The 12,524-nt window shown below is 39.6% G+C and overlaps 1 protein-coding gene across 6 annotated transcripts in view; it reads left to right on the forward strand.

Moving 5' to 3' along the window:
• Positions 1-9,978, forward strand: part of nek1 (NIMA-related kinase 1) — an 83,580-nt gene extending 73,602 nt beyond the window's left edge. For 2 of the 6 annotated variants that reach the window (XM_057840995.1, XM_057840996.1), the window contains exons 34-35: positions 760-892; positions 7,533-9,974. In XM_057840995.1, the coding sequence (XP_057696978.1) occupies positions 760-892; positions 7,533-7,567 (168 nt within the window). In that variant the 3' untranslated portion in view covers positions 7,568-9,974. Of the gene's footprint in view, positions 1-759; positions 893-7,532 lie in introns of all 6 variants that reach the window. The other 4 variants (XM_057840994.1, XM_057840993.1, XM_057840999.1 and 1 more) reach the window with 4 other exon arrangements.
• Positions 9,979-12,524: the final 2,546 nt, after the last annotated feature.

The raw sequence follows: 12,524 nt of genomic DNA on the forward strand, positions 1-12,524 counted from the left end.
GTTAGGAGTGTGTAGTATGGATCATTTCAGACAGCAAGGACTACTTAATTATCATATACATATATTTAAAGTACCGTATTAGCCTGAATATAGATGGCGCCAGATATCATTGAAGCGATGTTCTGTAATGACAGATCTCAGCTACTCTCAAGTTTAACCAGTTTGCATTATTTTATTGCAATGTTTTTCCTTATTCAGATTTTTTTCAAGACTACAGTTACAGTTAGACTTCACTTTGATGGTTAATGCAGTTATTGCAATTTTGTTGTTTTATCACAATAGATTGGTTTATTTACATTTCAAAAACCAGAAGACTTTCATTTACGAATGTGATTGTACTTTAATTTACATATTTAAATGTTCAGATATTAAGATTTGAATGAGGCAAAATAACATGCTTTTTCTCTCAAATATATTGTTATAATCACTTGTTTCAGATGTACTGTAATCATTTTCTGTATAAAAATTGATTTGGTGTTCAAAAATTCTTTTTTCAAACTTGAGTCTTGAAAAAGAGGTGGTCGTCTTATAATCAGGGCCGTCTTATATTCGTGCCAATACGTTACAACGTTCTCTAGGCGCCACAAATGTCAATACGATATTACACATTTTCTTATTTTGCTTTTTATTTTCTGTATGCATCATGTGACACCCCCGCAGCGTCTAATGATATTTATAGTAAAGAAAAAAAAACAACAAAACAAAACATGTTGACCAAAAATCTTTTTTTTTTTTTTCTTTTCCCTTCTCATATTTCAGGCTATACGCGATGATGAAGATGACAATATTGACGTGGGCACCAGTTTGGCGTTTAGCATTTTGGGAAGTGAGCACCAGCATCTATATCCAAACATCCTTCATCTGGTGATGGGGGATGGTGCCTACCAAGAAGGTCAGTCACAGGGTCACCTTTTGAATTCAAAGAATTCAGCAACAAATTTATTGAAAATGTCATCCGTTTGTGTTAGGTTTGTGCTTGTTTGCGCTGCTATCGTTTCAACAATTCTTTTATAGGTCAATCTGGTGTCAACCAACCCCAACCAATTTTGATTAAAAATGGCTAAAAATTGGTGTCATTTGTTTGTGCTGTAAAAAAATTTGTTTGTGCTGCTATCGTTTTTGAGATAGAGGTAGTCCCCAGTTTACGAACGAGTTCCATTCCTGCGCTGGCGATTTAACCCAGATTTCCGCGTAAGTCGGAATTAATCCTTTAAATACCTCTTAACTCCCTCTAAATTAAAACAAAAACTATCCAAAAACATGTATTATAAATCATTGTACTGTACTTGCCAGGACATTGGAGCAAAGTCCTAGCTAGACAGTGAGCTAAGCTCCAAAATGACAATGACAGACATCCGTGTGGTTTGCTGACCTTATTCAGCTGCTCTTGACATCAACACTTGCAGAATGAAACTAAAATGAAATTAAATCACTCTTATCTTCAATAAAAGCATTTCAAATTTGTTTGTACAAGTAGCTGCTGAAACAGCAATAACAATCCACACAAGCAATTAGCATGTATCAGTTAGGGTCTGCACATTTTCAAAACCCATCACAACAGTACAAAAGGCATTATATACAGCCATCCCTCTGGATGCTTCACAAGCAACAAATGTGCGCACGGGCTGTCGCCTCTCTAACTCGCCTGCGCACTTCCTCGTGTAGTCGTGTGTATTAGCATGTCACCTAGCTCTCACGCCTCCTGTTTTGTATACACTCTTTCCTTGTCTCCGAGTAACCGCAGGGAAATGACAAGAGCTGACTAACTCCGGTGGCATAAAATACCATTCAGGAGGTTTAAGAAATCTCCAGTTTTGACCATTATGCAGTAATTTAGCCCTGTCGTACTTAATAAATGCATTTTAATTTTATATTCCATTTAGCACAAGACTGTTATTTGTCATGACCATACCATTTATTTAGCAATTGGGGAAAAAATACTTGGATGAAAAGAATATCGTGTAAAAATATTGGAGAGATGAAACCAATGATGACATTTTGCTGCTCTCTGTCGTCTTTTCCTCGTTTTGAATCTTCCTTCTCTATTTGGGCCGGATTCTAAATCGGCTTAAATTGTTACTCTGCCGACGTCATCGCCCAGATGGTGGAGCCAGAGTGCCATAATGACAGGAGTAGCTAAATGGCAGATTGAAAGACTCATTTCTCATCATCTGCACTTTGCCAAATTGTTGTATATATTGGAATCATCTCAAAATAAGATTAATTCGCATAATAATTCTATTTAAGATTTTTTTTATGGTGTCACAGGCACTTTAAGGCACCACTATTAGCTTTAGCCTTCGCACTAGCGGCAGCCTCTTGTTCGTTTCACAAATCTTTGTAATGCTGTTTATAGCGTGAGTTATGCTCCCGTTGCGGTGATGGCGCAGCGACTTCGGCGTCATTCGACGGTTCTCCAGCGAGATGACGCGTTGCTCTGTAATTCACCGCCAAGCCACCAGTGCTGGGAGTAACGCCGTTATAAATAACGCCGTTACGTAACGGCGTTATTTTTCCAGTAACGGGGTAATCTAACTAATTACTTTTTCCGCTGTTACAACGCTGTTACCGTTACTGACGGTCAAAAGCGGTGCGTTACTTACTCTGAATAAATTGAAGATCTTACCAGCTGTGTCGAGTCGACTCTCTGCTCTGTTGATTTGTCATCCAAGAGTTGGGGTGCGTTCAGGTTCGAGAATAGTCAAAAATTGTATCCCCTGGGCGGAGCCATATGGAGGTACATTTGTGTCTCTATTATTCAATCATAAAAAAGTTGCTTCAATCAAATATATATTTTCAACCCAAAAAAATTTGTTTGAATGCAAAAATAAATTTGAAACTCAAAAAACTAAAAAAAAAAAAAAAAAAATGAATGTGAAAGCTATTTTTCTTTTTATTTTGATGGCAAGTTTTTTTTTTTTTTTTTTTTTTTTTTTTTTTTTTTTTTAATTTAAGCAACTTTTTTGATTGAAGTAATGTTTATTTGTGTTCGGGCCACATTTTGGCCAGGAAATTTTTGGCCTTATTATTCAATCAAAAAATAAGTTGCTTCAAAAAAATATATTTTCATAAAGAAAAATCACTTCAATCAAAAAAAGAAATATTTCAATTATGGAAAAGTTTTTGGATGCGAAAAAATATTTGCGATTGAAAAATTTGCATTTGAACACTTAATTTTTCATTGTAAAAGTTTTCTTTGATATTATGGGTAGGACATTCGTGTCTCAATCATTCAATCCCCAAAAAAGTTGCTTCAATCAAAATATTTTTAATCAAAGCAAAAAATCATTTGAAAAATAAAATTGCCCTCCCTTCATATATATATATTTTATTATATGCAAAGCAAATGACAATTTAAGATGCTAGTCACATGATCTCTTCGAAAAATAATTTTGACCCATTATAAAGAATATATTTTTTTGTTTATTTCATTCATTTTTGTTGCAGTTTTATTGTTTTTCAAACTTTTTTTATATACACTCACCGGCCACTTTATTAGGTACACCATGCTAGTAACGGTTTGGACCCCCTTTTTCCTTCAGAACTTGCCTGGCTCTGCCAGACTGTTCTCCCTGTATTTTTCAAACACTGAGAGTATAGTCTGGGAGCAGGTACAAAATCAATCGACAAATCAGATTCGTTTATTTGTGTGACGTGTTCTTAACGAGCAACGTCACTCTTGCGCGTCGAAAGTCGTCTCGACAACAACACAGATGGTGAACGGGAGAGCCGAGAATATGTTCCAATCCACGGTAAAATCAGTTTTAAATTACCAAAAACACATCGACACGAATCATTGACAACAGTCTGTCTCGCGCTAGCCATGTTGAATAAACTCCGCTCTCTTCGTATGTTTACTTCCGCGCGCAAGTCCCTCGTCCTGCCCTCGTCATTTTACTAACGTCACGTCTGCCCGTTGCTGATTGGTCCACTCCGCTGTCTGTTTGCTGTGGCTTGCTCCGCCCTGGAAATTGTATCCGCGTGAATGGTGGCCAGACTCAATAGCTGGAACAGCGGTGAGTCTGGTGTACCAGGCAACTTCAGAACTGCCTCAATTCTTCGTGGCATAGATTCAACAAGGTGCTGGAAGCATTCCTCAGAGAGTTTGGTCCGTATTGACATGATGAAATCACACAGTTGGTGCAGATTTGTTGGGTGCACATTCATGATGCGAATCTCCCGCTCCACCACATCCCAAAGATGCTCTGTTGGATTGAGATCTGGTGACTGTGGAGGCCATTTGAGTACAGTGATCTCATTGTCATGTTCAAGAAACCAGTCTGAGATGATTCCAGCTTTATGACATGGCGCATTATCGTGCTGAAAGTAGCCATCAGAAGTTTGGTACATTGTGGTCATAAAGGGATGGACATGGTCAGCAGCAATACTCGAGTAGGCTGTGGCGTTCCAACGATGCTCAATTGGTACCAAGGGGCCCAAAGAGTAGAGGCGTGCGAAATTTCCGATTCTGAGATTATTCGCGATTCGGCCGTGGAAGATTCGAGAACAATTCACAAAAACGCAAATTCCGATTATTGAATTATACCAGGTAAAGCAGACCTAAAACACAGTCAGCGCAGTCTTCGGGACGCAATGAGGAACGAACTGAGAGTAAATATCATGTTCAACTCATGCCGCTAAATAAAATTAAAAAAAACACAACAATAATACCTGACTGCGGCCGACAGCTGCTTCAAACAACGCCCAGTTGCTAGTTGCTACAAACATACGGCTATAGTAGATATCACATATATGTAGATCTAGATGCAAAATGACAGACGACGGTGCCGGTAAAACATGTATAAAGAACTAGATGCAAAATGACAGACTTGCCGTTTAGTAGTTGTCGCGTTGTTAACTGCCGCCATCTTAAAGCAGTAGACTTCTCTAGAAGGCTCTGTTGTAGCGAACCTACATCAATAATCGATTTATAATCGAATCGGAGCCTCTGAATCGTAATTGTAATCGAATCATTGGGTGCCAAAAGATTCCCACCTCTACCAAAGAGTGCCAAGAAAATATTCCCCACACCATTACACCACCACCACCAGCCTGAACCGTTGATACAAGGCAGGATGGATCCATGCTTTCATGTTGTTGACGCCAAATTCTGACCCTACCATCTGAATGTCGCAGCAGAAATCGAGACTCATGAGAACAAGCAACGTTTTTCCAATCTTCTATTGTCCAATTTCGATGAGCTTGTACAAATTGTAGCCTCAGTTTCCTGTTCTTAGCTGAAAGGAGTGGCACCTGGCGTGGTCTTCTGCTGCAGTAGCCCATCTGCCTCAAAGTTCGACATACTGTGCGTTCAGAGATGCTCTTCTTCCTATCTTGGTTGTAACGGGTGGTTATTTGAGTGACTGTTGCCTTTCTATCAGCTCGAACCAGTCTGGCCATTCTCCTCTGACCTCTGGCATCAACAAGGCATTTCCGCCCACAGAACTGCCGCTCACTGGATATTTTTTCTTTTTCGGACCATTCTCTGTAAACTCTAGAGATGGTTGTGCGTGAAAATTCCAGGAGATCAGCAGTTTCTGAAATACTCAGACCAGCCCTTCTGGCACCAACAAACATGCCACGTTCAAAGTCACTCAAATCACCTTTCTTCCCCATACTGATGCTCGGTTTGAACTGCAGGAGATTGTCTTAAACCATGTCTACATGCCTAAATGCACTGAGTTGCCGCCATGTGATTGGCTGATAAGAAATTAAGTGTTAACGAGCAGTTGGACAGGTGTACCTAATAAAGTGGCCGGTGAGTGTATATAGGAAAGTCAATTACATGCAATGACACTTTTCGGCCACCAGGGGGGCGTGGCCCTTCCTTAAAATCCGCTTATGGCACCGAGGCACTCTCAATCAGTGATGATGTATCGTGTGTGAACTGTCAGTTGTTGAAAATGAAACATCAAAAAACTCTTGACACCAAACCTGTGCTTTATTCTTCATATACTTGAAGTGTGACACGTAAATAAGTCACACACTCACAACAAACAGATGTACACAATAAAAAGATGACGTGCACCAACCAAAAATACGACATAAAGTGGTAAAAAGCTGGCAGTTTTTGTCCGACTGGGTCACTGCTTCGTGTGGCCACTCAATTCCAAACACACACGTCTCGGTGGTTCTTCCTTTTTTTTATTCAATCGCTGACCTTGATGAGGCTCTTTGATGATACTCCCGTCGACTTGGTCCATTTTTGCGTGTATAATGGCGGTGATTTTGAGGTGAACCGGAAATAACAGTCTGAGTGGACCAATCACAGTCCATTTCCGTCACGTCATATGCGTCGACATGACGCTAGGGTTTGAAAATTCAATAGGACCGCGTCAGGCTACGGCGCAGGGTCGTAAATCGGGTCTTCCTTGACGGCGCAGGTCTGATGCGGAAGCATAATTCCTTTAACCTTTAAATGGCTGATCATGTTAGTAGTGTTAAATGAGCACTCTTTCTTCCTTCCTCGTGGAATTTCTGCAGTGCATGTTGTGCAGATGGCGAGAGCATTATTTGTTTCACACACAGAAAAGTAAACTCACTCTGGTGACTGAGCCGCCATCAAGTCGTGTGACGTGCCATTCATGCCACGGTGGCTTCAGAGGGACGAGGGGTTGAGGCGGCAGTGCTGATTTGGACAAAACTGCGTCAATTGAGCACATTTGGAGGTTAAATCAAGTATATACTTATCGGATTGCATTATCGGTTGATTATTATTATTTTTTTTTTCATCTGGATTATCTGTGTAACGTAATAATTGCTACTATCGGCCGATAATTAACGGTAACCAATATTATCGTGCATCTTTAGAAATTAATATCTCAAAAACGATAGCAGCACAAACGAAAATGTTTACAGCAAAAACGATTGACACCATTTTCAATCAAAATGTGAGGCCGGTTGACCTCAAATTGACCTACAGTGGGGAGAACAAGTATTTGATACACTGCCAATGGGTTTTTCCATTGACTGTGTATATAAGAACTGCTTACATCTCAAAAATGATAGAAGCACAAACGAATGACATCATTTATCTTTAAATTTACATCAGATGGGGGGGCCAACTTCACGGAGGTCATTGACGGCCATGTACGTCGATGCCATCGGCAGACGTATACAACTTGATATCAACATGAAGTGATACCGAAATGCCCCAAAATCAACAGGAAGTGACCCTGTATCACAGTTTCCCCAGAAATAGCAGTTTCTAGCCACAATTTTAATACTGTATTCAGTTTTAATGCAATAATTTCAATCAAATAATACAATTTCAAATGATAGTTTTATTGCTCAACTATTCAAGTTAAGAACTTCAAATTCAAGTTCAGTAACTCATACTCAGTTTACAAATTCAGATGGCAGACATATCTGCCCGGGCAGCAAAATAAAACACTTGTTATAGTAACACTCCCTCCATTAAGAATGACCTCATAATTAAGGTGGTTGGAAAACAGGTGCAAGTGTTTCATCTGATTTGTCAACATCTTTTACCTTGTTCCATTTCATGAATCCGTTTGTCCCTCCTCCCCCAGGCAATGATCAGCCGTGGAGCCAATCGCAGCCCTGACAATTTGCGTTCAGTCAGATGTCTTCTCGGCGCTTTTTCAGGATGTTTGGCAGTGTACGTGCACACTTGCACCATTAATAGCTGGATTCTGTTGAAGAATGCAGCTTTTACACTTTAACTAATAACTGGTAAAACTTTCTAGTAATGACCAGTTATTTCATTTGAAGTTTGTTTCTGATAAGTTTGTCCTTTTCACAATTATGTTTTTCAATCAATCCAATATTTCAGCGATTTATAAATAAAGCCTCTCATGTTTGTTGAACGGTTTCCCTCTCATTCAAGTATGGTTTTACCTTCATCTAAACAACAGAAAGCTCACTTTGAAGCCACCTTTTTAAACTTTTTTTTAATCATGAAAAATGTGGAGTGTGTTCCTTTATGGCGGAAAACACAGAGAAGACTGAAAAAGCAGTTTCTGCTCTTGCACCCCTCTTTAAAATAAACTGCTGTATTTTAAGCCAAAAGAACTTTTGTGTTTTATGGAACAATATGTCTGTATGCTGCCATAGCAGATTCATGGCGCATTAAGCCCCGGAACTATTTTGAATTTGTCCGTTTTACCTTGGAAACCCCCGTTTACAGACGTGGTGCAACCGCTTTTGTTTCAACCCAGCCATAAAAAGGTAATAATATTTAATAATCAAAATGTCTGTCATTTTTAGCTTAGAATCATTCATTGATGTCTAATATTTTGTTTTAAAAAAAGACTTTAAAAATTTATTCACTCTCATATTTTAAACTTTTAAACAAATGACGTCACAATGAAAAAAATGGTGTCTGTAAATAAGTCACAGATATCGACCTCATAACTATCGCTTGATTGTGTTTTTTTTAATTGGTATTGTCGCATTTTCCCCGATATGTTAGATAACTAATCAATCCAAACAAAGAAAAATTGAAAAAAACGTTTATAACTGTAAATATATGAAAAGGAACATCTCGACCACTCCTTGATGTCTGCAATTTCTGCATCGTGACCCTTTTTATATTACTATGTTTCACCCATAAAATTCCCCCAAAATCCGGCTCTGGCCATTCACATCTGTGTCTTGTGATACATGTCCGTGATACATGCTACATGGAGTTTTTGGATCGAAACAAGGTAAGTACGCGATAATATCTCATAAAATCGTGCCGTTTTTAATTCTGCTCTCTCGTGCTCTCATCTCCAGTTAGGGTTTTGCTGTTATTTTTTTTTTTTCTTAAATGCCCTCCTATTCAAATTTTTTCTTGCCCCAGAAAATTGACATTTTAAGCTTTCCAATGATGTATCACACGTGCATATCGGACAGTTATGAAATTTGGCCAAATTGGGGGTCTCAGAGCGGAACTTCAAGTCACCTGAGTGTTGTCCGCCATATGCAAATTACGCTCCTACGGGCTAGCTAAATGGACAGCAAAATGGATACGGTTTTCAGGGCAATCAGACTTAAATGTCCTGTAAAATGGAAGTCCACATAAACTAATCTGCCTGGGACAAATAAAAAGTTTTTAACAAGCCTGCCAAATTTTAATGAAAAGTCAGATGGTGCAAACAAAACAAAAACTAGGAACAAATAGCCGTTCCAGCTGAAACATTTGGGGGGAAGAAAAACAGCAGGTAGAAAATAAAATTGCTTAGCACAATCGAATTTTGTGCAACTGGTGTGACGTTATTGCAGAAAATGTCATTAATAAATGGGGAATTATCTTAAAGGGACACTAATTCAAAGTCATAGCACTGAAGACAACATCAAGCGCTGTATTCCTGGTGGCATGTCATTTAAGTTCTTTATTCAAATTGAAATGAGTGGTTTGTGATAAGTTTCTGACACTAAACCGAGCATCTCCTTTTCATTCTGGGCATAGCGTTTTTCTGTCATCAGGTTGCCATTTCTCACTATGTCTTTGTAGCACGACAGCTCCTAGACAGTCTTTGGAGGCATCGGTGGAGATTTTATTTAGTTTAGTGGGATCAAAAAATGTTAAGAAAGGCTCAACTGTAACAGTTCTCTTTAGTTCTTTCCACTCCCTTTCATGTTTCGTTGTCCATTCAAATACTACGTTGTGATGTAGCAGTTCTCTCAGGTGTGCAGTCTTTGAGTAGAGCTTAGGAATGAATTTACCATGGCATTCCCATGGCTCGCAGTACGCCAATTGGAGCGGGCATGTCCAGTATGGCTTGCACTTTGTACTTATCTGGCAACACCCCGTTAGCTGTGAGTGTTGGGAGAAATGTTTTGTATTCATAAATGTGTCCTCAGTTGATGTTGAAATAATGTTCCTATTGCTTATTATTTACATATTATTTTTTTGCCAAAAGATGGCAGGATGGGACTTAATTATCTAAAGTGATACTTTTATTACGTCATTTTTGTTTGACTTTTATTTGTGGGATTGCCTGTGAAGACAGCAGTGAACGAGGATGTATCCGCATGTCGGTGGAAATTAAACTCACCAACTTTTGGCTGAAAGAAAACTTATTCTCTGTCAATTATTCCTACGAATGCAATGCAACCACTTCGACAATGAGCTTCTCTACCAGAAACGTCATTTCTCTCTTTTAGGTTTCAATGCAAACTTTCACTCTTTCAGACCCTCTTGGATTGACTCCATAGCTTTCTGAAAGATCTCTAAATCGGACTTGATGCCAAACGGAATCCTCAGAAAACAGTGGTGACCAAATGGTGTATTCCCGTACGATATTTTATGGCACCGTAGTCAGGCTTTTGTCATATCCCTGCCCCAGCTTCGGAGAATGTATACAAACCAAGAGGCGTGAAAGCTAGCCGACCCGCTAACCCGAACCGAGTGACGCCTCAGTCTTATTTTCACTTTTCGAAGTGAAAAATCACACCAAACTAGCCCGGATCATGTCACACGGCGGCGGGGTTGTCGACTGTCTTCGCCGATCGGCAACCCGCATGGCGGCGAGCAAGTTACAGCTCATTCGCCTGCTACGGCCAGGAGAGCTCGTCGGTGAAGCAGCTGGAGAGTACCGCCAGAAAAACCGGCTGACGTTGGAGCGCGTAGCTGCCACATGGTCAACACGAATATGGCGTAAAATAATGCTGGACTACACTGCGAAGACATAAACGGAGAGCGGCGTGCAGTTGTTGTGCAGCTAACATGGCAGGATGTCTCTGAGGAGAACTTTTCTCTACATGTCCGTCCATGATCAAACAGAAGTAAATAGTCCTATATTTAAAGAAAGTTTGTAGTATTTACTTTGTAATCGCTGTATTCGCGGCCATTTTTAACAGAGTTGCAATTTCTGATGGGGTTGAAAATTTGACAGAACACCGGGCACACGAAGAGGGCAATGAGCCGAGTTTGGGGGGGGTTTGCAAACAAGCTGTCGGTCGTCGGCCGAGTGGCATTTTCTGTGGACAATCAGCCACAAAATGCAAGCCACCTCCGTATTAAAACGTGTGCCATGATCCCCGTATTTGACATAATACAAAATATGATGTTTATTCACTTCTTTGTAAGTCCAATGGTCCCATAGTAGTACGACTTGTTTTGATCAATATCCGCAGTGAACGGGAACCTTTTGAAACTCAAAAAGGCTCACACGCCTCTCCCTGGTGTAGCAACAATTTTCTGCAGCTGTTTGGCCGGCGTGATGCGAAAAATAAACAAATTAATCAGTGCAAAATGAGCTGAATCCGCAGTCCATCTGCACGCTATAAAGCAATGCTGTATTGTGAGATGCTGACCTGGGTGACGTCAAATTCGCATTTGTCCTAAACTCGACACTGAAGCCGAAAGTCACTCATTTTCATGGCGCGGGATTCGAAAATTGAATATATAAAACTGTCATCTGTAAAAACTCTTTTTCTAGGCCATTTTTAGATATCAGTTTAAAAATTCTGAGATTTACAGTCTTGTGCGAATGACTGATATGAAAAACCTTTTAAAATCCACTTTTTAAACCAGTTATCTGTTTTGGTTAGTGTGAATTATGTCTCGAAGGCACGCCATCTTCACCTTTTCAATGAGTTCTCAATTCGACATTTCTTGCAGACCTCCTGGCCAGACCTGCAACAAATGATGGGTCATGTTGCCATCTGTAATGTTCAAACCATGCCACAATACAATGTTTGCCATCAGAGCACCTCGGAGTTCCCTTCAGTCTTTATTCAATTTCCTTCCAACCTGCAATGTATGTTGAGGAACATAAACAAATTAGAGGTCTTAGCTGGGCTGCGTGATAATAATCTTGCTGGTTTGGAAGTCCCAGTCCACCACAGCGTTTAGAATTGGATTCTAGCCCGTTTTCCTTGCCACATATATCTCGAAATGAACCTCTCCCATTCCAAAAATTGTTTCGATGGTACCTTAACGGGTAGACATTGGAAGAGGTAAAAGCCGTCTTGGAAGTATGTTCATCTTAATTGATTCTATCTTAAAACTCTTAGGAAGGGTATGGCATTCCATCTTTGCAAATCTGCTTTTAATTTTAGATTTAAGGGGTTATAGTTAGGTTTAAACAACTTTGTCAATTCTTTAGATATCCGAACCCCAAGGTACTTAATTGAACCTGCCTCCCTGTTCCAGTCATACATTATCCTAATCTGTTGTGGAGGATCATAGTTGAATGTCAGGGCTTGTGTTTTAGGCATGTTAATTTTAAGACCCCTAGCAAAAAGCATGGAATCACCTGTCTTGGATGATCCCTCACTCAGACATTTTATTATGTAGAACAAACTCCGATAAAAAGCATGAAAAAATAATGAATTGCTTCAAAAGTGCAACTCCTTGGCTTTCAGAAACACTGAAAGAAAGATGCATAATTTTTTTTTTAAAAAAACATTGTGGTGGTCAGTAAATGTTAATTTTATAGAGCAAGTAAAGGGAAACAAAGAATCACTCCATTCTGCAGAAAAAAATATGGAATCACTCCATTTTGAGTAGAAAATACAGACACACTCCAACAATTTCCTTTCCTTAATTGGGCCCCTGCCTCAGATTAGAT

Source organism: Corythoichthys intestinalis, chromosome 7, assembly GCF_030265065.1.
Source record: "Corythoichthys intestinalis isolate RoL2023-P3 chromosome 7, ASM3026506v1, whole genome shotgun sequence".
NCBI classification, from domain to species: Eukaryota; Metazoa; Chordata; class Actinopteri; order Syngnathiformes; family Syngnathidae; genus Corythoichthys; species Corythoichthys intestinalis.